The 26,118-nt window shown below is 38.1% G+C and overlaps 3 protein-coding genes across 4 annotated transcripts in view; 2 read left to right on the forward strand and 1 right to left on the reverse strand.

Annotated features, from left to right (window-relative positions):
* The first annotated feature begins 3,608 nt into the window (after positions 1-3,608).
* On the forward strand, positions 3,609-4,623 carry LOC106090135 (succinate dehydrogenase assembly factor 2-B, mitochondrial). 2 transcript variants are annotated; one of them, XM_013256226.2, is made up of 3 exons: positions 3,609-3,786; positions 3,862-4,064; positions 4,130-4,623. In XM_013256226.2, exons 1-3 carry the CDS (start codon positions 3,769-3,771, stop codon positions 4,398-4,400), a joined length of 492 nt encoding a protein of 163 aa, XP_013111680.1. In that variant the 5' UTR covers positions 3,609-3,768; the 3' UTR covers positions 4,401-4,623. The 2 variants fall into 2 exon arrangements, with proteins under 2 accessions (XP_013111680.1, XP_013111679.1); XM_013256225.2 differs by lacking the exon at positions 3,609-3,786 and having other exon boundaries at positions 3,841-4,064.
* A 1,032-nt stretch (positions 4,624-5,655) lies between these two features.
* LOC106090131 (DNA mismatch repair protein Mlh1) lies at positions 5,656-8,174 on the reverse strand. Its single transcript, XM_013256215.2, has 4 exons — positions 7,744-8,174; positions 7,255-7,682; positions 6,407-7,052; positions 5,656-6,348 (listed from the first exon to the last, which is right to left on the reverse strand). The coding sequence occupies exons 1-4, from the start codon at positions 8,118-8,120 to the stop codon at positions 5,787-5,789; spliced, it is 2,013 nt and encodes a 670-aa protein (XP_013111669.2). The 5' UTR covers positions 8,121-8,174; the 3' UTR covers positions 5,656-5,786.
* A 3,192-nt stretch (positions 8,175-11,366) lies between these two features.
* Positions 11,367-26,118, forward strand: part of LOC106080709 (low-density lipoprotein receptor-related protein 1B) — a 458,037-nt gene continuing 443,285 nt past the window's right edge. The window contains exon 1 of the mRNA XM_059369534.1: positions 11,367-11,956. Coding sequence (XP_059225517.1) covers positions 11,386-11,956 — 571 coding nt within the window. The 5' untranslated portion in view covers positions 11,367-11,385. The remainder of the gene's footprint in view (positions 11,957-26,118) is intronic.

The following is a 26,118-nucleotide window of genomic DNA, read 5'->3' on the forward strand; positions in this document are numbered from 1 at the left end:
CTATATGGCCTCCTTCCTAATTCCTTTTAATAATAGCCTCGTCTTCTCTCTTGACTCGGACCGCGTCGACTCGAAAGGCTTCGGGTTAACCAAGTCTTTTGACGGCAGTTCTCTAGCCTTCACTGCCAAATCGTCAGCCCTTTCATTCCCCTTTTCTCCCGGCCCGGCATCCAAACGATGCGGATTTTGTCATCCTCAGAGAAGGCGTTAATCTCCTACTTACATTCCAACACTGTTCGTGATCTTACCGTCCTGGTTGTTATTGCCCTTATGGCCTTTTTACTGTCTGCAAAGATGTGCATACTCGAGTTCCTCGCGTTAACACCACACCACCTCAAACATTTCGTGATCGCCTGGATCTCCGCCTGCAGAACCGTATTATGGTCAGGTAGTCTAAGACATCTCAGTCTTCAGGGTTCTCAATGTAGACCCCCAGGCCCAGTCTGTTCCTAGCTTTGATCCATCCGTGTAACATGATCTTCCAGTTGGCAAAACTAGCCCTCCGTCAATCCAAGACTGTGCCGCTGGGAGCACTGCCTCGCACTCGACCTCAAGTTTCGTCTCAGGTATTCGATCGGAAACTTCTTAGATTACTTCCAGGTTTCCTATCGTCGCCTCGATTATACCTCGATAGTATGACCTGCTCCTATCCTCTATCCATTCTCCCATCGCCTTAGGTCTCATAGCCGCAATGGCTGCCTCACACTTATGTATTTCTATGTGTCGGATATCTAGAATGATTTCCATTGTCCTAGTAGGAGTGGTCCTCATCGCTCCGCCTATGCTAAGACAAAATTTTCTCTGAACCTGTTGTATAATCCTAAGGTTGCACTTTTTCTTTATCTACTGAGGCGTACCTAAGTATTATTCTAATCACGCTAATCACGAAAGGTGGTAAAATACCAGCATTAGATGACAGCACCGAAACGAGCCACTTGTATATGGATCTTAACAAGCAGCGCCACCTCCATATACAAATATGGTTACACAATTAGATATCTCACTAACTCACCTTCCGACTTCTTTATCTCTCTATATTGGAAGGTCACCAATCAGAAGAAACCCAATTGGACTGCCTTCAGAGAGTACATTAATCGACGTTTCACACAACTGAGATCTTCTTAGATTTAAGTGACGTTCTGAAACATTATTAGGGCAGTAACCCCTCCCTTCTACATGCTTGTCGAATATCTCATTTACGTTGGGCAGTCGCAGACAAGCGCGATGAGATTCATCGCACCCATTCCTCAAACACTAGAATCACGGAACTGGTTGGTCAAGGAAAATAAATGGGATTCGTATTAGATACTGGGCCACGAAAAAATTTCTACAGAGAATTTGGTTACCAGGTGCCGAGTATCTAACCGAAATTCTCAACCTGTATCTAAACACATTCTTAGTTCCTAAAGTCTAAAAAAATAGCTTAATCTTGGATTCCGTAAATTACACTGCACGGCTATTGATTTCAACGCCATTACCACAAATATTAGACGAAGTTTGGTCAAAAGTCCAAGGTGTAAATGTGCAAAAGGATGGCCTATGAAAGCTTTCGATGCGGTCAACCATGTCACGCTTTTGGAGATTATAGCCAACTCATCCCTACTGCCGTATCAAAGTTCGATTATGAATTATTCCTATTACCGAAACTTATATCTTATTTGGAGTCGAAGCCCCATAAAGTGAAACAGGTAGACCCCAAGGTTGGGTGATATATAATGTACTGTTTCACCTTTCCTATTCTCTATTCCAAACTCTCCGGACGGGATCTGGATCATATGTGGAGGATTATGGTGCCCACGTTGATGACATATGCGAAAGGTTGATCTTCTACCTTACAGATCTTGCAGCTTATTTCGCTACAAGAAATTTAAAGATCACCACCACCAAATCTAATGCATTCACTGTATGGAAAGCGGAATTATGCGGAAAGTTTAGTGTAAGCAATGATGGCGTAACAATACCCACCACCAATCATACCGAATTACTTGGTGTCATAATTTACAGCCTTTACACGTCCTCAGCACATGCAACTCATATTTTGTGACTAAGTACGAGTCGAAATTGTGTCCTCAAGTAAATTGTAGTCAACAATCGGTATGCAGACAAAGATTCCGTGTTGACTACCAATAAGACTATTGGCCAGTCGGTGTTTAACTATGAAGCATCAGAACGGACACGCCAGAAGAGCGATGTACTATGAAATAAGATTGACTACAGAAAGAATACTGCTATACAAAATGCGTTATTAAAGTTCATATGGACTACCTGCATCAGGAGACATCCGTCCCATGCAAAAACATTTGTTGTCTAAACAATTTCTACTGGGCTGTTATCGGACCAGACTTTCAAATCAACATCTAATGATAGGAACAGCCCAGAGATGTCAGGTTGAATCTTCATTTTCACGTGAAGCGATGGGCAAGTATATCCAAAAACATAAACTATTATGTTGGGAAGTTAAAGAAGTTAGCTTCCCTGAGCAAGCCAAAGTAGTTTTACCTTAACTTCATTTGGCCAAAGACAGCTGCCGGAATTCCTATTGGGCAGAGATTAATGTCAACATGTTAGGAATGTCTCCCGCTTGTAAATAGGGACAATACTTCAACTGTTCATCTGCATCATATTCGACGATCAAATTTCTCCGGATGCACGCCACCCAAAATGATGTGCTCCAGGACTTGGATAATTAACATAACCTAGACATGTAATACTCGACGATCAAATTTCTCCGGATGCACGCCAACCAAAATGATGTGCTCCAGGACCTGGAAATTTAACTTAACCTAGACAACTAATTAAAGATGAAGATGCAACAACTACAACTACGTGGTTGAAAGTTACGTTCCCTGCTGCTTTTTTCACTGCGTATTAAAATGCTTGTTGTTGTTGTTGTAGCGCATATTTGCGAAGCAGTGCTTCTCCAGGAGTGATCCCGATACGTAAAACCGATTATAGTGGGGTTCGAATGATTCTTGTGACATTTCTTACCTTTCATTTTGGCTTTATTTTCCATTTGCGTCCATTTCTGCTACTAATTTTGCGTTAATACACACTGCGCTTTTGATCTGTTGGCCGATCTTAGCTCTTGAATTTCTTCACTATGCAAATACACATATTTAGCTTTTGACTTTTTTTAATTCCACAGCAGGATTCACAAATAGAAGTGAACCCTAATTCCACAGTAATCACATATAACTAATAATTGCATTAATAATTTTCTTCACAAAAACCATTTCATTAATTCATGCTCGAGCAGAACGTTTTTGCCCACTTTGGCTTATTCAATTCTTCACTATGCACTTTAACATTAAGAGCATTCAATTATTTTATATAAAAATTGCACAGCCTTCACAAATAGTTAATTGTTTTATTAATTTTCTTGATAAAAATCACTTCACACTTTTATTTCAACACAATTTCTTCATTTTAAAACAATACTCAACGTTCAACTGTTCAGGCTTGAGCAGAGTTGCCGCTTTTACTTTTACAAAAACAGAGTTGTTCAATGAGTATTTATGTTGAGAACATCCCTTGGGTATGTGCAATTGCTGATAACTGTACCCCTAAAAAAATCACATTTTCTAAGTATTTTAAATACATGGCAACTCTACGAAACATCTGATACATGTGTATTTATTTTGAAATTACGCCTCGCAGGACAGAAGTTGTAATAAACATCGCAAAGACAAGTTTGGGAGAGCGTAAGAGGCCTATAATTGACAAAAAGTTTCCTTCCTAGAACTAGAACTTTCTACGCCCACAATAAACATGATACGCCAGTTAATGGTATGTTTTTATTTACTTATAAGTGAAATGCATTTTTGTAATTAACATTGCATAATGATGCGGCTTGCATTTCAGACAACCGTAGGTCAACGTTGCTTGACACCTCTGCTTGCAAGAACGCAACGCTATTCCGCTGCTGGAGGTGATGGTAAAGATGGCAAGAAAGAGGTGGTAAATCATGCTGATGTTCCCATCATTGATTATGAAGATCCCGACTATCTACCCTTACCGGAATATCCCTTTAAGGCAGATGAACCCTTGGATATTAAAAAGCAAAGGTTTGAGTTGTAGAGTAGTACACATACCAATGAGAATCAATAATTTTATTTAATTTTTGTTCTAGATTGGTCTATCAATCCCGCAAGCGTGGCATGTTGGAAAACGATTTACTTTTGAGCACTTTTGTATCTAAATACCTTAAGGATTTAAATGCTGAACTCACGGACCAATATGATAAATTGATTAATGGCGTCACAAACGATTGGGATATCTACTATTGGGCCACTGATAACAAACCCACGCCGCCAGAATATCAAAATGAAATTATGCGCATGTTAAAAGAACATGTAGCTAATGCACAACGTGAACAACGTTTACGACAACCAAACTTGTAGATTAGTTTAAAACAGTGGTGGGCATACTGAAATACAAGCATAATATTTCCAAGCCCATAGGCTTATAAGCTCTTTTGTACCTACACACTTATGTACTTATGTGCAGTAGTGTGTTTGTGTGTATTTGACCATTACTGTTTTAAAATGACGAAGAAGAGAGTAAAGTATTTATGTACTAGTTTTTGTTTGTGATGTTTTAATAAAGTAATTTCTAATTTTGAAATGCAATTTGTTATAACTTATATTCCAGTTTTTTGAAGTAAGCAGTCAATGCTGTGAATATTCATGGAGAGGTGAGACTTTTTATGTAGGTGCTACTCGATTTAAGTTTTGTTATATATGTAATTGTTATGTCTTCATCCTTAATTTCTTTGCTAGGTCGTATTATATATCCAGATCTACCAACTATGGAACTACGGATGTGGTGCTTGCAGAGTCATCTAGTTGTAAGTCGAGTACGGTTATCTGGGCAGCCGAAAGGTGGTCCCTTGTTACTTGCCGAACATACATATAGCACATTGACATTCATTCTAGCCTAATAGGAATTGAATGGACGTCTGCTGTATTAGATTTGCCGCGGGTTCTTCAATGCATAGGTTTTTGGCCGGCACCTTGCAACGTTGTGTTTATGACTATATTCCTGTTGTAGTTGTTGTCGTAGCAGTGTGTTGTACACTGAGACGGCAGCCCTTGCCGTTGAAGGACTCCATCGGGTGAATCCGGTACGTACAACCGGCTGTCATGGGATTGACTATATTCCTGTATAGTTAATAAGCCAGAACACGTCCGAAAATGCATCCAGCCTATTCATTGGTTACACTTTACTGACATCTAGCGATGAAGGAAGCAGTTGTTGTTGGTGTAGCAGTGTGTTGTGTTTTATATTTCATCAGCTTCGTTCTGTTGAATATCCGGATCCAAGTTCCTGCGACTTAGGTGGGCTGCGCCCAGAGGCATATCGGTCTGAGTCGAGTAGATCTGGCTGGACAGGTGACAATCGGGACACACATTCTGCACATTGTCATCAACTGTTGCTCAGTAGGAGTTGTGAGGCGGTTCTAGCGAACAGAACCTGGGTACCTGGTTCTTTTCAATTTCGGCACTTATCAGAGGTATACTGAATAGCCACTCTGAAATATGTCTCTTCCAAGACAAAGACGTGTTTGTCTTCTCTATTATTTCCTTGTCCAAATGAATCGAATTTCTTCCTTTTAAATATTAATAATTTTTTAATTTATTTATCCTTTATGTTTTGGCATGCATTAACTTCTAAAGGGACTACCACTATTCTTATAATAGACACATAATTTTAATAATATAATATTTCTTGGAAATGTACTCTAAGTAACGCTGATTTTTGTGTAATCTTAAAATTCTTATAATTCCTTAACATCTTTCAAAAACTTTATACAAGGCCGGCAGATTTGCCAACTCGTAGAAATATTTCTTTAGACTATGTGGAGGTAGCAGATATTTTTTAAATGCTGGATATATAACATGTTCTACCATCCATTTGTGACGTTTGGGCTCTGTTTGTAATTCGTATTCGGAAATCATAGCATAATAACGAGCAGTTTCTCTGCAAAATGTTTCAAAACATTCCTCTTCTGTTTCCCATTCAACTTCTGTGGCCAATCTTAGAGCATAGATGGGCAGAAATGTCTTGCTCGGCATATGCTGGGCCAAAAGAGAAGGTAAGCTTTCCAAATAGCCTTTGTCTGTTATATTCATGGAAAAGTATTCCCTTAATATGGCGGATTTTTCTATAAGGATTTCCTCAGCTCTGGCAGCCAGCTCATCTTTATCACCATCATCTTCGGACCAACCACTTTCGGGGGTTTCCAAAGCCAATTTTATTAAATCCTTTATGCGCAATGCAGCTGGTTTAATGGTGATCATGGAAAAGTTTTCAAATTCATATAGCAAGCGCTGATAAAATAGTTCCTCACTAAAAATATGAGAAGATTGATTGGAAAGGAATATTGTCGGTTTTTCTATACCCTTACCTTAATTTTATGGTATTGGCCATATATAGCCTGGTCTCATGCTGAAACAAAGCAAATTCTTTATCCACCACGCCTACAAATACCATCTCTTTCACAATCTTTCGTATTTCCACAGAGCAACCATTTTCAATTTTCTTTTGCATATTCAAAATGCTGGTTAGTTTAACCTCTTTCGATTTTCTGGCAGCCACATCACGAAAACTTTCCTCCGCCGAAGCCATACTGGAACCACTCAAACTCATTGAACAACCGGAATCGTTAAGCTTGACCCCTTCAACATTTAGAAATTTCAAAATACTTTGTTCTTTATTATCGGTGCGTACCATATTTTGAGGATTTATACGTTCAACGCTTATGGTCTTCAAAGGGAGTTCCTCTTCCACTGTTGTTGAGTCTAGGGAAATGCCAGGAATTTTCAGTTGTTTGTAGAAAGTACGCGTATCATTGCTACCAAGCAATTGAGCTTCAATGTTTAATTTGATTTTTTCCACAATATCATCCTCATATAGGAAATGTACCTCATGTTTTGTGGGATGGACATTGACATCAATGTTTGAGGGATTTATTTCCAGGCTGATATAAGCAAAAGGGTGCATACCTTTGGGTAAGTATAAGCTGTAGACGCTATCAATGGCATTCTTTAGGGCTAAAAATAAATTCAAACGTAGTAAGTTTGGCTGGGAAGAACCTAAACGACAAATTTTCCTATGATATGCAATTTTGATAAGATTTCGCATAGCAAAGAAATTTTGATAAAAATTCGCATAGCAAAGAAATTTGAAATGTTGACCAAATTTTCTATAGAAACGAAATTTTGTCCAAATTTTCAAAAAAGTTGATTGCCTCACCTGCTAGATCCACCAGCCTATGATTTATGAAGAACAACATAATACCCTTTTTGGCATTATAATTCACTTTGGTTATGTATCCTGTCATATAGAATTTATGCACCTCATCCTTAAGCTCTACCGGCATTAACTCCTTGGCAATTGTTGCACCAAATATTGTCTGAATATTACTCTCCGTTGTACTATTGGGAGGAGTTTTCACCGAAGGCTGCTCTCCAAAGCGTTTCAAAGAAAATCCCACCTTGGGATTATGCACAGCATATTTGGACAAAACATCTGAAATTCTTTGGAATTCCTCATTAGCTGATTTCAATGATTGTTTCCTTTGTGGCATGTTGTAGAATAAGTCCTCTATGGTTATAATAGTACCTTGATTACCAGCGCAAGGCTTTGGTGGTGCCTTTAACTTGCCATCTTCATAGGAAGCCCTGTAAATGAGACTCATTTATTGCTAATAATTGATATTTCAATAGAAATTTACATACATACTTGTATGCACATTTCTCCTTGGTAGTTTTGGTTTGTATCGTCAGATGGGCTACATGGCTCATGCTGGCCAAAGCTTCTCCACGAAAACCAAATGTTGCTATCTTTGTCAAATCTTCAAATGTGGTTAATTTGGATGTAGTAAACCTCTCACAAACTATTGGCATATCTTCCTTTCTAATGCCGGTGCCATTATCCTGAATTTGCAGCAATTTGAGACCGCCAGATTTGACAGTAACTTGTATGTAGGTCGATTTTGCATCCAAACTATTCTCCAGAAGTTCTTTTAAAGCATTCGCAGGTCTCTGTATAATTTCGCCGGCTGCTATGCGGTTGACCACCGTTTCGTCTAGCTTTTTTATGACACCCGGTTCTAGCATTTTGTTTCTAGTCTTTTTGTGTTCTCACATTTATTTTATTTGCTAATGTAAATATTGGCGGCTAACTATTGACAGCTGGCTTTCTTCTTGTTGTTGTCAAGGTACAGTTAAAAAGGTAATACGAGTTACTTTTTGGGCACTCGCCAATGCTAGGCAAATTTATATAGGGTTTGGTCAAGAAGGATTTAAAAAGGTGGTCTCACGCGAACAGCTGTTAATAAGCCGCCAGATTTGACGGTATTAAGATGTCAGATTTTTGTTTACATTCTCTTTGTTGTTATCTTCTTTCTCGCATATTCTCACGTAAACACGCATTCATTTATTTCATTATAAAGGGGAAGGTATGCCATTAGCAATGAAAAAGAACATCTGTCAAATGGCCTACATAAAATTTTCCATAGTAAAATCGCAAGTGTCTGCCCTATATCTACTATAGCGTCACGAATTCTATCCTTGAGGTCTTGAATCGACGCAGGGTTGTCAATTTAAGAGGCTTCAAATGAAGAACTCGCAAGTTATTGGATCACAAGATCACGGTGGCCAATTGTGATCACCTCCTCCAGATATAACACGGCCAGGAAAGTTTCCCGTAAAAAAGCAATGGTTTCGTTGCTTGTGTGGCATGTAGCGCCGTTTTTTTGCCTTGTTTAATTTTACCAAGTGTACTTTCATAGTATGTGTGCTTACGAACTGAAAAAATTGTCCAAAATTATACCAAAAACTCGTGCGAATACTTTATTTTCTACAACAACAGAACTTTTTGAGAATTTGGTAACTTAAGAGGATGGACAACATTACCTTCTACTGATGTACCTTGGCTAAACATGCAAATACGCCAGTGAAAGTGTGTTGACAAATGTGACAAACAAACATTTACAAAAGTAAATTACTAACGACATCTGTCGAGAATAAAAAGTTATTTCATTTCTTTATCTGGGACATAAACCAAATGCAACATGTTTCAAATCCGAAAATGTTGCTGAAAATGTCAATGGAAGATTTGTTTACGAATAAAAATGAAAAACAAATTGTAAATAAACATGCATGTTGCCACCTAGTTTAAGCTGATTACCAAAGATGGAATATGTACATCGGTAGAAGTGTATAAAAAGATATAGAAACCGACGAGATATATATTAAATTCGAAGAAGGATGTTGTCATATCTACTACCACATTAATGGAGTTATATCAATAATGTCATTCCATCAGTTTTATTCAGGTATATGTAGGGCCTATCCGAAAAGGGCATAAAAACCAACCAGTACCAAGCGGGCCCACTTACATTTGGCCCTTAATTTTGTACTCACTTCAATTCCAAAAATTTATTTTTCATTTAAGTCTTATATCAAGAAAATCAGCTTATTTTGTTAATAAAACAGACCTATTGTTCCGATCGGTCTTTCGGTTTTTTGGACTTTTGACCCTACATTAGATTCGTACTCAGTTTTTTAATAAGTACCTTTTATTTAAGTCCCACTTTGCAACGGTGGGTCTATATGCCCGTTGGGCGAAGGTTTTTTGGGGATGGGCGTAACCCTTAGGTACTTGACCCCATATTAAAATATGTGATTTGTTGTTGTTGTAACAGTGTGTTGTATACCGAGACGGCAGGCCTTGCCAAAGAGGGATTTCATCGGTTAAATCCGATAAGTACAACCGACTGTCATTAGATGGATGTGATTTGTGTTACTATTAATAAAACTGCAAACAAAAATTCCCATAAATCGACCCACTCATCTCTCGTGATATATGAGATTAAAACTGGCCCCTAAAAAACATTTCGCTTAACAACTCAAAACAGGGGCCGAATTACCGCATACTTGATCGAGTGCGCTTTCGAATCAAATGAAATTTCATCTCGTATTTAATGGATGTTATTCCATTTTTATAAACATTTTAATATAATTTTTTTTATAAATTATGATCGATTTAAACATTTGCGTCCTTAAATCTCAAAAAGTTTCATTCAATAAAGATATACATAATTCACAATAGAGAGATTTGTAAATGGTAAATCGGCCCCAGTTTGGAGTTCAGTTCCCTTGACCTAATACCATTATCCTCCAAACCTTAAAGTTGTTCCATATTTAGTACTATTGTACCAATCTCTCATCTTCAGGTTACACAAATTTGCCAACACTGCTTGCAGTCGCAAAGGAGCAGCAGCAGCGGCCGCACCAGCAAACAGCCTCTTCATAGGTTGCTATTACTGCTGGCTCTTGGGCTCTCATCATTTCGTGTTCAAATGTTGAGAGTGATGGATGGCAACGCCGCGTAATTTCTCTGACCCTGTCGTGTAAGCGTGTTAGTGTGTTGGTGGTGCTAGAGTGATATAAAAAGAAGAATCATCTCAACTTGTATTAAATATTAAATTTGTTCGAATTGAAATAAGGAGGAAAGTGTTTCATTAATAACACAACCAATATGGTGTATGGTTAAAACAAAGAAAAAAAAAGTGTTTGTGTATGTTGAAATACCATCTAAACAAAGGCGAGTTTGGCAGCCAAGTTGTGCACCAACATAGCCAACGCCATCGTCGCAGTCGCCATATCAAAGTGCAAAGTGTTGTGTGGTGTTGTTAACAAAAAAAAAAAAAAAATAAGAAACCCTCACCTCTTCAATGCTGCCCCGTTGTGCATTATTAGTTGCTTGTTGTTATTGTTGTTTGTGCAGCATGTCTTCTTTGTATGGCTTTTAAAGAAATAAACAATCTTGTGGAATTGTGGGAGCAAGAGCCATAGAGAGTGTGCCAGAAGAGAGCGGAAAGTAACGCAATAGGAGGAAAGCAGCTAACGAGTTGTTGTTTAGAATACATCAAAAAGAGGAAAGAAAGTGTAAAAAGAAATAATAATTGTCAATATATCGCTCACAGAGGCATCCTCGCCAGCAGAGGTGAAGGAGGAGAAAAAGAAAAGAGTGTTTAAAAATATACACAGAAATAGATGGAAAAATAAGAATCATGCTCTAAAAAAAGAAAAGCCAAATAAATATTCAGGCAAATCTATACCAATTGCTCTACCACTGCTTTAGCAAAAAAAAAGATATAAAATCGAGAAAAAGTTCCAAACGAATATACCCCAAAAAAATAAGAGAAGTGTGTTAAATAAACTCTCAGCAGCATCATTTGTTTTGTGTGAGATGCTTAACAGAGCATTGACGTCGACTCGGTCGACGTCATCGTCTGCGTTCAAAATGCCGGTTTTTTCGCTATTGTCGTCGTCGTCGTCGTCGCCGTCGTCGTCGCCGTCGTCGTCGCCGTCGTCAATGCCGTCGTCGCGTAATGTTGCCATCACGTTTACCATATCAAGTGTTGTAAATTTGAAAATGTTTCTTTATGTTGTGTTAATTTTAACCAATTGTCTGTCATGGAGGGGCGCGGTTGCCCACGGCTCCGCCATAGCCGCCCTTAGCCATGGCGATATGCCATTGGTGAAGAGCAGCTCACTAGTTGGAGATATATTTGTGGATACAGCTGCACATGAGACTAATGCTGGCAGCAGCGGCAGTAGCAGCAGCGAAGGAAATGGTATTGCCGCTACTTCTGCTAGCAATATAAATCAGCCTGCTGCCGCCACTGTCAATAAGGATAGCAATACTAACAACAACAGCAACAACAATAATAAAGAGGCTCCATCTGCCTCCATGCCAACTGGTAGTGCCAGTTCTCGTTTCAATGTGGATTTACGCGGCGCGACAAGTGTCAGTTCAACAGGGGCCATACAATCGCCGACCACATTTATTGGTGGTGATCCATTGCATCAGCTGCAGCATTATGGTGGATTGCGTAGGAAGCCGCTATCGTTAACAGCCACCAAATCGGCGTTTGAAGAAAAAAGTAAGTACACACAACCAATTAAATGTTGTTTAAGTGGAATTTTTGTTCCGATTCGAATTAAGAATCATCATCAAGTTGATGTTCTTATGTTTGGTTAATTAAATATGAAGATAATGTGGGAAAAAGGAAAAAAAGAATGATTTGAAGAGAAAATGGTAAAGATGCAACATTTACGGTATGGCCACAGCATATAAACAAGTATGTTCTTGACCAAGTGTTGTCAGACTAAGGGAAATTTCCCCAAACAGGGGATTTTTTTTCGTGATCGGGGAAAATTTTTTCTCATTTAGGGTACGTGGATTTTGATGGGAAAAAAGTAAAAATTGGGGATTTTTTAGAGAAAATTCCTACAGCAAAAAATGTATTTTTTTTTGCGTATACGAATTTTCCTTATGTTTAGCGCTAGCTAATCCCGTATGATTAGGTGTGATTTAATAGAAAGCATGTTCACCTATACTGGTGTTTACGGTAGAAACTCATATCCCGAGAAGAGAAATTGTTTTGTAATTGTGTGTATGAGTATGACAGATATTAGCCTTAGTCTACCGTACTAAAGCTGGAAACTCTAGTTATGTCCGTCCGGTATATAAAAATCATGATGGCGGACGAACAATCAGCCATTGGCTGAACTGTGTTTTACAGGGTAGTTCGCCTAAAAATCAAAATTTTTGCATACCCCCTAATTTTGACCCCAGGAACCCGAATATGAAGTCCGGTTTTGGGGATCGGGCCCGTGGACCCACTAGGGGCCAAAATCCCCCTTGAGGGGGAAGTAGTCCAACCTAGGCAATATGGGTATCAAATGAAAGGTATTGATTAGTAGATAACGAATATGCAAACAAAGGCCAAACATTTTTATCAGGGAAGGACCTACGGGGTCTTGAGAATTTGGATCCCTCTTAAACCTAGGCAATATGGGTATCAAATTAAAGATATGGACGAGTAGATAACGAATATGAAAGAAATAAAGATCTAGAAGGACTCTAAATTACATATATATTGGCTAGTTATTGGCTGAAATTTTTCACGCAGTTTTTTATAACCACCATCGAAGGATGGGTGGTATATTCATATTGTCATTTCGTTTGCAACACATCGAAATATTCGTTTGCGACCCTATAAGGTATATAAAATGTTCGTCCATCTGTCTGTTGAAATCACGCTACAGTCTTAAAAAAAGAGATATTGAGCTGAAACTTTGCACACATCCTTTTTTTTTGTCCATAGGCAGGTAAATTTCGAAGATGGGCTAAATCGGGCTATATATTGATATAACCCTCCACTATACACCATTTTCAAAAAATCCAGATCTCGGAGATGAGTGCACCGATTTAAGCGAAGAATTTCGTGCCCCAAAAACACGAAATTGGTATAACATTTTGGGATCAAATAACCTGGGGGGATGCCCCATCCCAAAACTCACCCGAACGGACATGTTTACCGATTGGGACAATACGGGTATCAAATGAAAGGTATTTAAGAGTAGATTTTTACCGTTTTGGGCAATATGGTTATCAAATTAAAAATATTTAAAAGTGGAGTACAAATCTGACATACAAATTTATTCCTAAGTGTCTGTGGGGCTTCCCCAGCAGATGATATTTACCGATTGATACAATATAGATATCAAATGAAAGGTACACTCAACCAAATTTGTTATTCAAAACAGCAAAAATGTTTGCTAAAATAGCAGTTGTTTTTTGCTCAAAATGGGAAAGCAGGCACTACTGCTGTATTAGCAAAAATTACTTACTGCTAATTTCCAGTCTGCTAAAAAAACCTTTTGTATGCTACTTTTTATGGTTGCCTGTTACTTGTTTTGATTACTTTAGGCATTTTTTTTAGAAATGTTGTTGGAAGACATGATTTTAATAGCTTAAGTCTTCCCGAATTCTGACCCAAATATGGTTCACATCGGATTATATTTAGATATAGCTGCCATATATACCGATAAAGAGTCTAAAGCCCATACAGGATTTATTTATTACCCGATTTCGCTGAATTTAAAAACAGCGGGTTAGTTTCAGCCTCCCGACATTTGACCTTAATATAGTTCAGATCGGACTATACTTAGATATAGCTGTCATATAGATCGATCTCCCGATTAAGAGTCTGAAGCCCAAAAAAACTTTATATTTTAATCGATTTCGATGAAATTTAAAACGATGAGTAGTTTTAGGCCTCCCAACATAGGACCCAAATATGGTTCAGATTGGACTATATTTAGAAGCAGGTGCCATACAGACCGATCTGCCGATAATGGGTCTATAGCCTATAAATGCTTTGGTTATTACCCGATTTCGTTGAAATTTGAAACAGTGAGTTTTTATGAGCCTCCCGATATCCGAGCTTAATATGGTTGAGGTCGGACTATGTTTAGATATAGCTGTTATATAGACCGATCTGCCGATAAAGGGTCTGAAGCCCATAAAAGCTTTATTTTTTTATCCGACTTTGTTGAAATTTGAAATAGGGCGTAGTTTTGGCTCTCCCGATATCCGTCCGAAATATGGTTCGGATCGGACATATTTAGATATAGCTGCCATATAGACCGATCTCCCGATAAAGAGTATGAAGCCAATAAAAGCTTTATTTTTTATCCGATTCGTAGTTTAAGGCCACTCGCCATCTGACCTAAATATGGTAAAGATCGGACTATACGGATAAAGATCGGATATGGTTCGAAAGCCCATAAAAGGTTTATTTATTACCCGATTTTGTTGAAATTTGAAATACAAAATTCAACAGTTGCCAAAAAGTAATTGCGGATTTTTTAAAAGAAAGTAAATGCATTTTTAATAAATCTTTGAATGAACTTTAATCAAATATACTTTTTTTCACTTTTTTTCTAAAGCAAGCTAAAAGTAACAGCTGATAACTGACAGAAGAAACAATGCAATTACAAAGTCACAAGCTGTGAAAAAATTTGTCAACGCCGACTGTATGAAAAATCCGCAATTACTTTTTGGGCAACCCAATATTTATTAGACCACTCAATGTCCGTATCGAATTTGGGTGCATAAGTTTTCCAATTTTCACCGGATTGTGACGAAAGGGGGTTTACATACATAACCGAGGTGATGGGTATTCAAAGTTTGGCCCGGCTGAACTTAATGCGTTTTTACTTGTTGTCGAAAATTCAAAGCTGGCCGCTTGAAATTTTGCACAGATACTTAATATTGATGGAGGCCCTTGGGGATTGCAAATGGACCATATTGGTGCGGATTTGGATATAGCCCCCATATAAACCGATGTCCCAATTTGGCTTCTTGAGCCACTGGAATCCGCAATTTTCATCCGAATTGTTTGAAATTTTGCACTTAGTGTTCCTTTATGACTTCCAATAACTGTACGCTGTATGGTCCAAATCGGTTTATAACCTGATATAGCACCCATGTAAACCGATCACTCGATTTGATTTCTTAAGCCCCTGGAAGCCGCATTTTTCGTCCGATTTGGCTGAAATTTTGCATGTGGTGTTCAGTTATGATTTACAACTGTGCCAATTATGGTCCAAATCGGTCTATAATCTGATATAGCTCCCATATAAATCCTATAGTCCCAATCGGTCTATAACCTTATTTAGATCCCATATAAACCGATCTCCAGATTTGACTTCTTGAGCCCCTGGAAGCCGCAATTTCCGTCCTATTTTGCTAACATTTTGAATGTGGTGTTCTGTTATGACTTTCAACAACTGTTCCAAGTACGGTCCATGTCAGCGTATAACTTGATATTGCCCACCTATAAACCGGTCTCTTGATCATCAAATTTTGTCAAAATTCCTATCCTATGAGAAATTTTGTTAAAATTTCTTTGCCAAAGTTTTATTGAAGTGTCATTGCTATGGGAAATTTGGTCAAAATCTCTTTCCTACGAGAAATTTTGTCAACATTTTTCCCATAAGAACTTTTCTCAAAATTTTTCTTACCTTACTTTAATTTACTATGACAGAATATTTGTTCCACTAGCCGAACGTAGAATAGCGTTCCAAGCGCCTCGATCTTCTGCGCTCATTCTAAAATTTCTGACGCCAAGTTTCGAGGTGTCTCCCACCACTTTATCTTTCCATCAGGCTTCTGGTCTTCCCGGTTTGCGTGTACCACCGTGTTTGCCTTCAAAAGACTTCTTTGCTGGAGCTTCTTCATCCATTCTGACAACATGACCTAGCCAACGCAGCCGTTGTATTTTGATGCGTGTAACTATGCTATCGTCTACATACAGCTCGTGGTTCATACGTCGCATATATTCCCCTTTAACGCAAACTGGTCTATATATTTTACGAAGAATCTTTCTCTCAAACACTCCAAACATTGCCTCGTCTGCTTTCACAAGTACCATGCTTCAGAACCATATAACAGCACGGGTAGTATCAGTGTCTTGTATGGTGTAATCTTCGTGCGTCGAGAGGTGCATTGTTTCTAAACTGCTTACTTAGTCCAAAGTAGCATCTGTAGCATCATTCGTTTCATTTATCAAAATGTTTCGCTATAGGAAATTTAGTCAAAATTTCCATTCTATAAAAATATTTCTCAAAATTTTTCCCAAATTTCTCTTTGTATATTCTCTTCGATATACTTTTTTATACCCTCCACCATAGTCGTTCCGTTTGAAGTAACACATCGAAGTATTGATCTGAGACTCTACAAAGTATATATATTCTTGATCGTCTTGACATTATAAATCGATTTAGCTTTGTCCCTCCGTTTGGTAATACTTCGATATTAACATTCGAAGGAATAAAGCTAGGCGCTTGAAATTTTGCATGACTACTTCCTATAAGTGTAGATCGTTTGGGATGTTAAATGGGCCATTTCGGTCCATGTTTCCATGAAATTTTGAGTGAAGTGTTTTCTTTTGACTTTCAACAACTAACCATACTTTGGTTTAAATTGGTTCTTAATTTGATATAGCTCCCATATAAACCGATCTCCCGATTTTACTTCTTCAGCTGCTAGAGGGCGCAATTGTTATCCGATTTATCTGAAATGTTGCAAAAAGTGTTTGGTTATGACTTCCAACAACTTTGCTAAGTCAGATAAAAGTCGGTTCATAATCTGATATAGCTTCCATATAAACCGATCTCCCGATTTTACTTCTTCAGCCGCTAGAGGGCGTAATTGTTATCCGATTTATCTGAAATTTTGCATGAAGTGTTTGGTTATGACTTCCAACAACTTTGCTAAGTCAGGTAAAAGTTTGTTCAACGATGTCTTCTATGATCTTAAACATGCGTGCCAAATATGGTCTGAATCAGTCCATAACCTGATATAGCTCCCATATAAACCGATCTGCCAATTTGATTTCTTGAGCCGCTAGAGGGCGCAATGCTTATCCTATTTGGCAGAAATTTTGCATAATACTGTAGAAACTCATATCCCGAGAAGAGAAATTGTTTTGTAATTGTGTGTATGAGTATGACAGATATGAGCCTTAGTCTACCGTACTAAAGCTGGAAACTCTAGTTATGTCCGTCCGGTATATAAAAATCATGATGGCGGTCGAACAATCAGCCATTGGCTGAACTGTATTTTACAGGGTAGTTCGCATAAAAACCAAAATTTTTTGCATACCCCCTAATTTTGACCGCAGGAACTCGAATATGAAGTCCGTTTTTGGGGATCGGGTCCGTGAACCCCCTAGGGGCCAAAAACCCCCCTTGAGGGGGAAGTAGTCCAACCTAGGCAATATGGGTATCAAATGAAAGGTATTGATTAGTAGATCACGAATATGTAAACAAAGGTTCAAAGTTTTGATCCGGGAAGGACCTACGGGGTCTTGCGAATTTGGAACCCTCTTGAACCTAGGCAATATGGGTATCAAATTAAAGATATGGACGAGTAGATAGCGAATATGAAAGAAAAAAAGATCAAGAAGTACTCTAAATTATTGGGTTGCCCAAAAAGTAATTGTGGATTTTTTTAAAAGAAAGTAAATGTATTTTTAATAAAACTTAGAATGAACTTTAATCAAATATACTTTTTTTCTAAAGCAAGCTAAAATTAACAGCTGATAACTGACAGACGAAAGAATGCAATTACAAAGTCACAAGCTGTGAAAAAATTTGTCAACGCCGACTATATGAAAAATCCGCAATTACTTTTTGGGCAACCCAATACATATATATTGGCTAGTTATTGGCTGAAATTTTGCACGCAGTTTTTTATACCCACCATCGAAGGATGGGGGTCGAAATATCCGATGGCGATCCTATAAAGTATATATATTGTCCGTCCATCTGTCTGTTGAAATCACGCTACAGTCTTTAAAAAAAGATATTGAGCTGAAACTTTGTACAGATCCTTTTTTTGTCCATAGGCAGGTTAATTTCAAAGATGGGCTAAATCGGGCTATATCTAGATATAACCCTCCACCACACACCATTTTCAAAAACGCCTGATCTCGGAGATGAGTGCACCTATTTAAGCGAAGTATTGGGTTGCCCAAAAAGTAATTGCGGATTTTTCATATAGTCGGCGTTGACAAATTTTTTCACAGCTTGTGACTCTGTAATTGCATTCTTTCTTCTGTCAGTTATCAGCTGTTACTTTTAGCTTGCTTTAGAAAAAAAGTGTAAAAAAAGTATATTTGATTAAAGTTCATTCTAAGTTTTATTAAAAATGCATTTACTTTCTTCTAAAAAATCCGCAATTACTTTTTGGGCAACCCAATATTTCGTGCCCCGAAAACACGAAATTGGTATAACATTTTGGGATCAAATAACCTGGGGGACGCCCCATCCCAAAACTCACCCGATCGGACATGTTTACCGATTGGGACAATATGGGTATCAAATGAATGGTAATTAAGAGTAGACTTTTACCGTTTTGGGCAATATCAGTATCAAATTGAAATATTTAAAAGTGGAGTACAAATCTGACATAAAAATTTATTCCTTATTGTCTGAGGGGCTTCCCCACGCGCCAAAACCCTCCAGCTGGACATCTTAACCGATTGATAAAATATGGATATCAAATGAAAGGTACACTCAACCAAATTTGTTATTCAAAACAGCAAAAATGTTTGCTAAAACAGCAGTTGTTTTCTGCTCAAAATGGGAAAACAGACATTACTGCTGTATTAGCAAAAATTCCTAACTGTTAATTTCCAGTCTGCTAAAAAAAATTTTTCTATGCTACTTTTTATGGTTGCCTGTTACTTTTTTGAATACTTTAGTCATTTTTTTTTAATTTTGTTGGAAGACATGATTTTAACAGCTTAAGTCTTCCCGAAATCTGACCCAAATATGGTTCAGATCGGATTATATTTAGATAAAGCTGGCATATATACCGATCTGCCGATAAAGGGTCTAAAGCCCATAAAAGCTTTATTTATTACCCGATTTCGCTCAATTTTAAAACAGCGGGTTAATTTCAGCGTCCCGACATTTGATCTAAGTATAGTTTAGATCGGACTATACCTAGATATAGCTGTCTTATAGATCGATCTCCCGATTAAGAGTCTGAAGCCCATAAAAACTTTATTTTGTAACCGATTTCGATGAAATTTAAAACGATGAGTAGTTTTAGGCCTCCCAACATAGGACCCAAATATGGTTCAGATTGGACTATATTTAGAAGCAGCTGCCATACAGACCGATCTGCCGATAAAGGGTCTATAGCCTATAAAAGCTTTGGTTATTACCCGATTTCGCTGAAATTTGAAACAGTGAGTTTTTATGAGCCTCCCGATATCCGAGCTTAATATGGTTGAGGTCGGACTATGTTTAGATATAGCTGCCATATAGACCGATCTGCCGATAAATGGCATGGTTCGGATCGGACTTATTCAGATATAGCTGCCATACAGACCGATCTCCTGATAAAGAGTATGAAGCCCATAAAAGCTTTATTTTTTATCCGATTCGTAGTTTTAGGCCACTCGCCATCTGACCTAAATATGGTAAAGATCGGACTGTATTAAGATATAGCTGTCATATAGATCGATATGCCGATTAAGGGTCTGAAGCCCATAAAAGGTTTATTTATTGCCCGATTTTGTTGAAATTTGAAATACAAAATTTAACAGTGGCTTATATTTATTAGACCACTCAATGTCCGTGTCGAATTTGGGTGCATAAGTTATCCAATTTTCACCGGATTGTGACGAAAGGGTGTTTACATACATAACCGAGGTGATGGGTATTCAAAGTTCGGCCCGGCTGAACTTAATGCCTCTTTACTTGTTGTCGAAAATGCAAAGCTGGCCGCTTGAAATTTTGCACAGATACTTAATATTGATGGATGGGGGATTGCAAATGGACCATATTGGTCCGGATTTGGATATAGCCCCCATATAAACCGATGTCCCAATTTGGCTTCTTGAGCCCCTGGAATCCGCAATTTTCATCCGAATTGTCTGAAATTTTGCACTTAGTGTTCTGTTCCAATAACTGTGCCAAGTACGGTCAAAATCGGTTTATAACCTGATATAGTACCCATGAAAACCGATCACCCGATTTGATTTCTTGAACCCCTGGAAGCCTGAATTTTTTCCGATTTGCCTAAAATTTTGCATGTGGTGTTCTGTTACGCCTTACAACAACTGTGCCAAGGACGTTCCAAGTCGGTCGATAACCTGATATAGCTGTCATATAAACCGATCTCCCAACTTGATTTCTTAAGCCCCTGGAAGCCGCAATTTTTGTCCGTTTTGGCTGAAATTTTGCATGTGGTGTTCAGTTATGACTTACAACTGTGCCAATTATGGTCCAAATCGGTCTATAATCTGATATATTAGCTCCCATATAAACCGATCTCCCGATTTTACTTCTTCAGCCGCTAGAGGGCGCAATTATTATCTGATTTATCTGAAATTTTGCATGAAGTGTTTGGTTATGACTTCCAACAACTTTGCTAAGTAAGGTAAAAGTCGGTTCATAACCTGATATAGCTCCCATATAAACCGATCTCCCGATTTTACTTCTTCAGCCGCTAGAGGGCGCAATTGTTTTCCGATTTATCTGAAATTTAGCATGAAGTGTTTGGTTATGACTTCCAACAACTTTGCTAAGTCAGGTAAAAGTCGGTTTATAACCTGATATAGCTCTCATATAAACCGATCTCCCGATTTTACTTCTTCAGCCGCTAGAGGGCGTTATTGTTATCCGATTTATCTGAAATTTTGTATGAAATGTTTGGTTATGACTTCCAACAACTTTGCTAAGTCACGTAAAAGTCGGTTCATAACCTGATATATCTCCCATATAAACCGATCTCGCGATTTTACTTCTTCAGCCGCTAGAGGGCGTAATTCTTATCCAATTTGGCCAAAATTTTGTACAACGATGTCTTCTATGATCTTAAACATGCGTGCCAAATACGGTCTGAATCAGTCCATAACCTGATATAGCTCCCATATAAACCGATCTGCCAATTTGATTTCTTCAGCCGCTAGAGGGCGCAATGCTTATCCTATTTGGCTGAAATGTTGCATAATGCCTTCTACTATCATCTTCTACATCCAAGTATTGTTCGAATGGGACCATAAGATGATATGGCTCCAATATCATAGCGATTCTTATCCATTATCCTTTGTTTGTCTATAAGAGATATCAGGCAAAGAACTCGATAAATGCGATCCATGGTGAGGGGTATATAAGATTCGAGGCTGCCGAACTTTGCACACTTTTACTTGTTTTTTTTCCGCTAAATCAAAGTCATGCATTTCTGCACATTCGAAACCATTAAGAAATACAATAAATTATTTGCCCCCAAGGAGCGATCCATGTTTAAATATACATATACACACCTACTTAGCATATACTAAAGTGCATGGAGTACATTTACTTTTGTATTTTTATATCAAGTTGAATTTAATCTTTGCGGCATTTTCAAATATTGTTTACTTTCTGCACCGCAAAAGAAAATATCTTTAGAATAAGGAATACCACCATCCCAGTTTGCAAGGGGAACTTTAAAGTGATGACAAAGAAACTGATTTTTAATACAAAAGGTATTTGTATAGAACATTAACCTGTGATTCATATGCATAGCCCACCGGCTATAATGCTGTGCAACCTAACAAGCAAAATTTGTATTGTACAACTTTTTAATGGACGAAAACAAGGAAATAGTGCAAAGAAAACCGGGAGGAAAACTGTACAGATTGCACAGAAGTTTCGGTATTCGGCCACTCGAGTAGTAGCAAAAACCCAAACAAAGAGCCGAGAGTCAGCGTCAAGTTGTTTAACATGCACTTGAAAGAGTGATTTTTTAAGAGATTTAGGAAAGTTTATGAAAAAGCATAAAATTCAGAAAAATGCATGAAATCTTCATTTGAATCGATAGCACGCACGGTCCATATAATTTAATTTTTGAAGATTTTTTCATGTAAATGTTCATTGTGACTGCGGCTCAAATGGTCCATCCGCTTAGTCCAATTGTGGCATAGTCTTTCCAACATTTCGGCCTCTCAAGAATAAATGCTTTAATGTTGTTTTCCAATGCTTCAATTATTGAAGCTGGCTTATCTGCATAGACATGAGCTTTAACATAGCCCCACAAAAAATAGTCGAAAGGCGTTAAATAAAAATGTTGAACGTGAAATAAAATGTTCACCCAACTCGCCTCTTAATAAGTCCATTGTTACGCGTGCTGTGTGACATGTGGCAACGTCTGGTTGAAACCACATGTCAAGCTCTTGCATTTTGGCCAAAAAAGAGTTGGATATAATTTCACGTTAGCGCCTTACGATTCGTATCATCTTTGAAGAAGTACGGTCCAATGATGTCACCAGTCTATAAACCGCATCAAACTGTGATGTTTTCTGGTTGCATTGGTAGCTCTTGCCATTCTTCTGGCTGATCTTTACTCCAAAATCGACAATTCTGCTTATTTAGGTACCCATTGAGCCAATTATGACCTTCGTCGTAAAATGGAAAAAGGGCGCGATGAACTTTCTTAACAATGCAAGCATGTTATAGACCGATTTGGTCCGTATTTGACAAAGTTGTTGGAAGTCATAACGAAACACTAAATGCAAAATTTCAGCCAGATTGGATAAAATTGCGGTTTCTAAGGGCTTACGATGTCAAATCGTGGGATCGGTTTCTATGGGAGCCATATCAGGTTATCGACCGATTTAAACCGTACTTGGCAAAGTCGTTGGATATCATAACGGAACACCACATGTAAATTGTACGCCAAATCGGACAAAACTTGCGGCTTGTAAGGGCTCAAGAAGGCAAATCGGGCGATAGGTTTATATGGGAGCTATACCAGGTTATAGACCGAATTGGACCGTATTTGGTACAGTTGTTAGTAGTCATTAAAGAAGACCAAGTGCAAAATGTTAGCCAAATCGGACAAAACTTGCGACTTGTATGGGATCAAGAAGTCAAATCGTGGGATCGGTTTATATGGGAGGTATACCAGGTTATAGACCGATTTGGAACGGACTTGTCACAGTTGTTGGTAGTCATAAAAGTAACACCAAGCGCAAAATGTCACCCAAATCGGACAAAAATTGCGTCTTCCAGGGGCTCAAAAAGTTAAATAAGGAGATCGGTTTATATGGGAGCCATATCAGATTATAGACCGATTTAAACCGAACTTGGCACAGTTGTTGGTGGTCATAAAAGGAACACCAAGTGCAAAATGTCAGCCAAATCGGACAAAACTTGCGGCTTGTAAGGGCTCAAGAAGTCAAATCGGGCGATAGGTTTATATGGGAGGTATACCAGGTTATAGGCCGATTTGGACCGTAGTTGTTGAAAGTCATAACGAAACACTACATGCAAAATTTCAGCCAAATAGGACAAAAATTTCGTTTTCCAGGTGCTCAAGACGTCAAACCTGGAGATCGTTTTATCTGAGAGCTAAATCTGAACCGATATAGCCCATTTGCAATCCCCAACGATCTACATCGACATTAAGTATCTGTGCAAAATTTCAAGCGGCCAGATTTAGGCGTTCGGCCTCTTAAAGTACTAACTAGAAATGCAAGAAGCGCGCACTTAGAGCCTTCGTTTCATTTGACACTAGCTGGTACATTTTCGGATTTTTGATGACATAGAAAGCACTAAATCTATTGCGAAAAGTAGTCAGTTGGCAACCCTGGAGAGGGAAAAAAATTTATCTTTAATTAGCTGAGACACAAACCCGTAGCTCTGCTAAGCTCGTATTAGAGCGCTGCTAAGCTCTGTTACGAGCTTAGCAGAGCTACGCTAACAGTCTAACAGTAAAGATCCAAAAATAACATTAAGAAAAATATTAAGGAAAGTGATAGAAAAAAAAACACAAAAAATAACCAAAAGGCCACTAAATGAAAGACCACAACAATTTCAGATTTTCAGTAACAACGTAAGAAATGGTTAACGGACCGACCAACAACACTAAAAAATTCTAACCGAAGGATGCAAAAACCGAGTGGGAGGTGGGGTACCCACTTACAGTGATGGAACCCCTCGATGCCTACAATCTAAATCAAAAAGTAGAATATCCAAAAAGACCACTGTATTTGAGATATTTTTCCACTGTGCAAAAACTAAAAGGGATGCGGGGTACTTTATTTATGATGAAGAAACCCCACGATGAATACAATCTCAATCAAAAAGTAGATTATCCAAAAAGACCACAGTATTTGAGATATTTGGCATTTAAAGTTAAAGTTAGAATTAACAGAATGGCCCACTGTGCAAGAATGGCCCACTGTGTGGTATCACTTCGTGTCGGCTACCTTGTATATGTTGGACTACCCATACAACCTTGCCTCATTAACACTTTGACTTTTGTTCGTCTTATAAGCTACTTGGTAAGGAATGTTGACTCTCATGAATAGAATAAACGTAGCTAACAAAGGTGTAGCTCCCATATTTTATCATATCGCACTTCTATTCCCTGCAAACTTCCCAACACAACCTCTTGCAAGGTATTTTTCTGTGTGTTTACAACAACTTCGATAAAAAAACATACTTTACTGTTTTTTTTTTATAATTTTATCCTCATATTTGTTTGGGGCGATTTATTTTCTTAACAACGATTTATGTTTGCCCCTAATTTTTTATAACACCTCTCCGAGCGATTTGTCACCAAACACAAATACCATAAAAAACAAGTTATGATCGTCCATCGTCCATAAACCACCTTTCTTTATGATCCTTTCACAATGTGAAAAGTACTTTCACAATGAAAATGTAGCGAGAATTGTTATGAGAATGGCTGACGTTTTTATTTTTCAGCTGTTATCGGAACAAATTCGATTGTTATTATTATTCGAACATGCACGAGTATTATTGTTATTATTACGATTACGATTTTCGGTTGACTGGGTACTACGGCTGCAACACTTTATTTGCTCGCGCATTCGAATAAATATTTATTGTTTGGCAATGGTAATGGTAGCACGCTGGTGCTGATACTAGAGGTGATGGTGTCGAAGGGGGTAGGACTTTACTCAACATAGGTAGAAGCCATTCAAACGATTTTTTTCACATTTTATGGTCAAAGATAAATAAAATTAAAATCGAAATTGCATTTAGACCTCGATCCAAATAAAAGCAAAACCAGGAGCCATCCACACTAGTCCGTCCAGCCAGCCAGGCTGTAAATGAGATATCGATGAAGGCAGGCTATTAAAAATAAATTCAAACAGTGGCGGGCAAATAAAATTGGGAAAAAAACTTCAAATTCCAGTCGTATTTGTGAAGCGTAAAGTAGAAATTCATAGCAAACATGTTGTTGATTGTGTTTGCAAGTGTGAACCTACAGGGATATGGAACAGCTTGATTTTGCTCTGATTGAAAACCGAATGCTTATTTAATGTCAGTACACGTATGCTGCTGCTATGTGTGTAATCACAGCCTACTATCTGCCAACCCTGCGAAACAAGCATAGCAAGCAGAGTTGCCATACGACTTTAGGGAAAGAAGGGTTGGTGCATGAATTTATTGCTCACGCACACTGTGAGCTCATTTGTATGCTTTCGTTACCTCATTTTGCCAATCGTGGGCAACTCTGTTCCCTTTGCAGCACTTGCTAAGTAACATTCACAAACACATGCTCATACATAACGAAGTATGGGATGCACTGCACTCTTGTTGACCCAAATTTGTTTATGTTTATTGCTAAAATAAATGTACCATACATTCTATAGGCACTCACACATGGTACATATGCATATACAAAAACAAAATCTCTTTCATTTCTTTTACTCTCAGAGAT

This window comes from Stomoxys calcitrans, chromosome 5 (assembly GCF_963082655.1).
Source record: "Stomoxys calcitrans chromosome 5, idStoCalc2.1, whole genome shotgun sequence".
NCBI lineage: Eukaryota > Metazoa > Arthropoda > Insecta > Diptera > Muscidae > Stomoxys > Stomoxys calcitrans.

Coding starts and splice junctions, on each gene's coding strand:
- LOC106090135 (XM_013256225.2), top strand. CDS start 3,841: ATGATGCGGCTTGCATTTCAGACAACCGTAGGTCAACGTTGCTTGACA. Junction 4,065..4,129: donor TTGGATATTAAAAAGCAAAG/GTTTGAGTTGTA, acceptor TTTTTGTTCTAG/ATTGGTCTATCAATCCCGCA.
- LOC106090131 (XM_013256215.2), bottom strand. CDS start 8,120: ATGCTAGAACCGGGTGTCATAAAAAAGCTAGACGAAACGGTGGTCAAC. Junction 7,053..7,254: donor TAGGCTGGTGGATCTAGCAG/GTGAGGCAATCA, acceptor ATTTATTTTTAG/CCCTAAAGAATGCCATTGAT. Junction 6,349..6,406: donor GCCAATACCATAAAATTAAG/GTAAGGGTATAG, acceptor TCATATTTTTAG/TGAGGAACTATTTTATCAGC.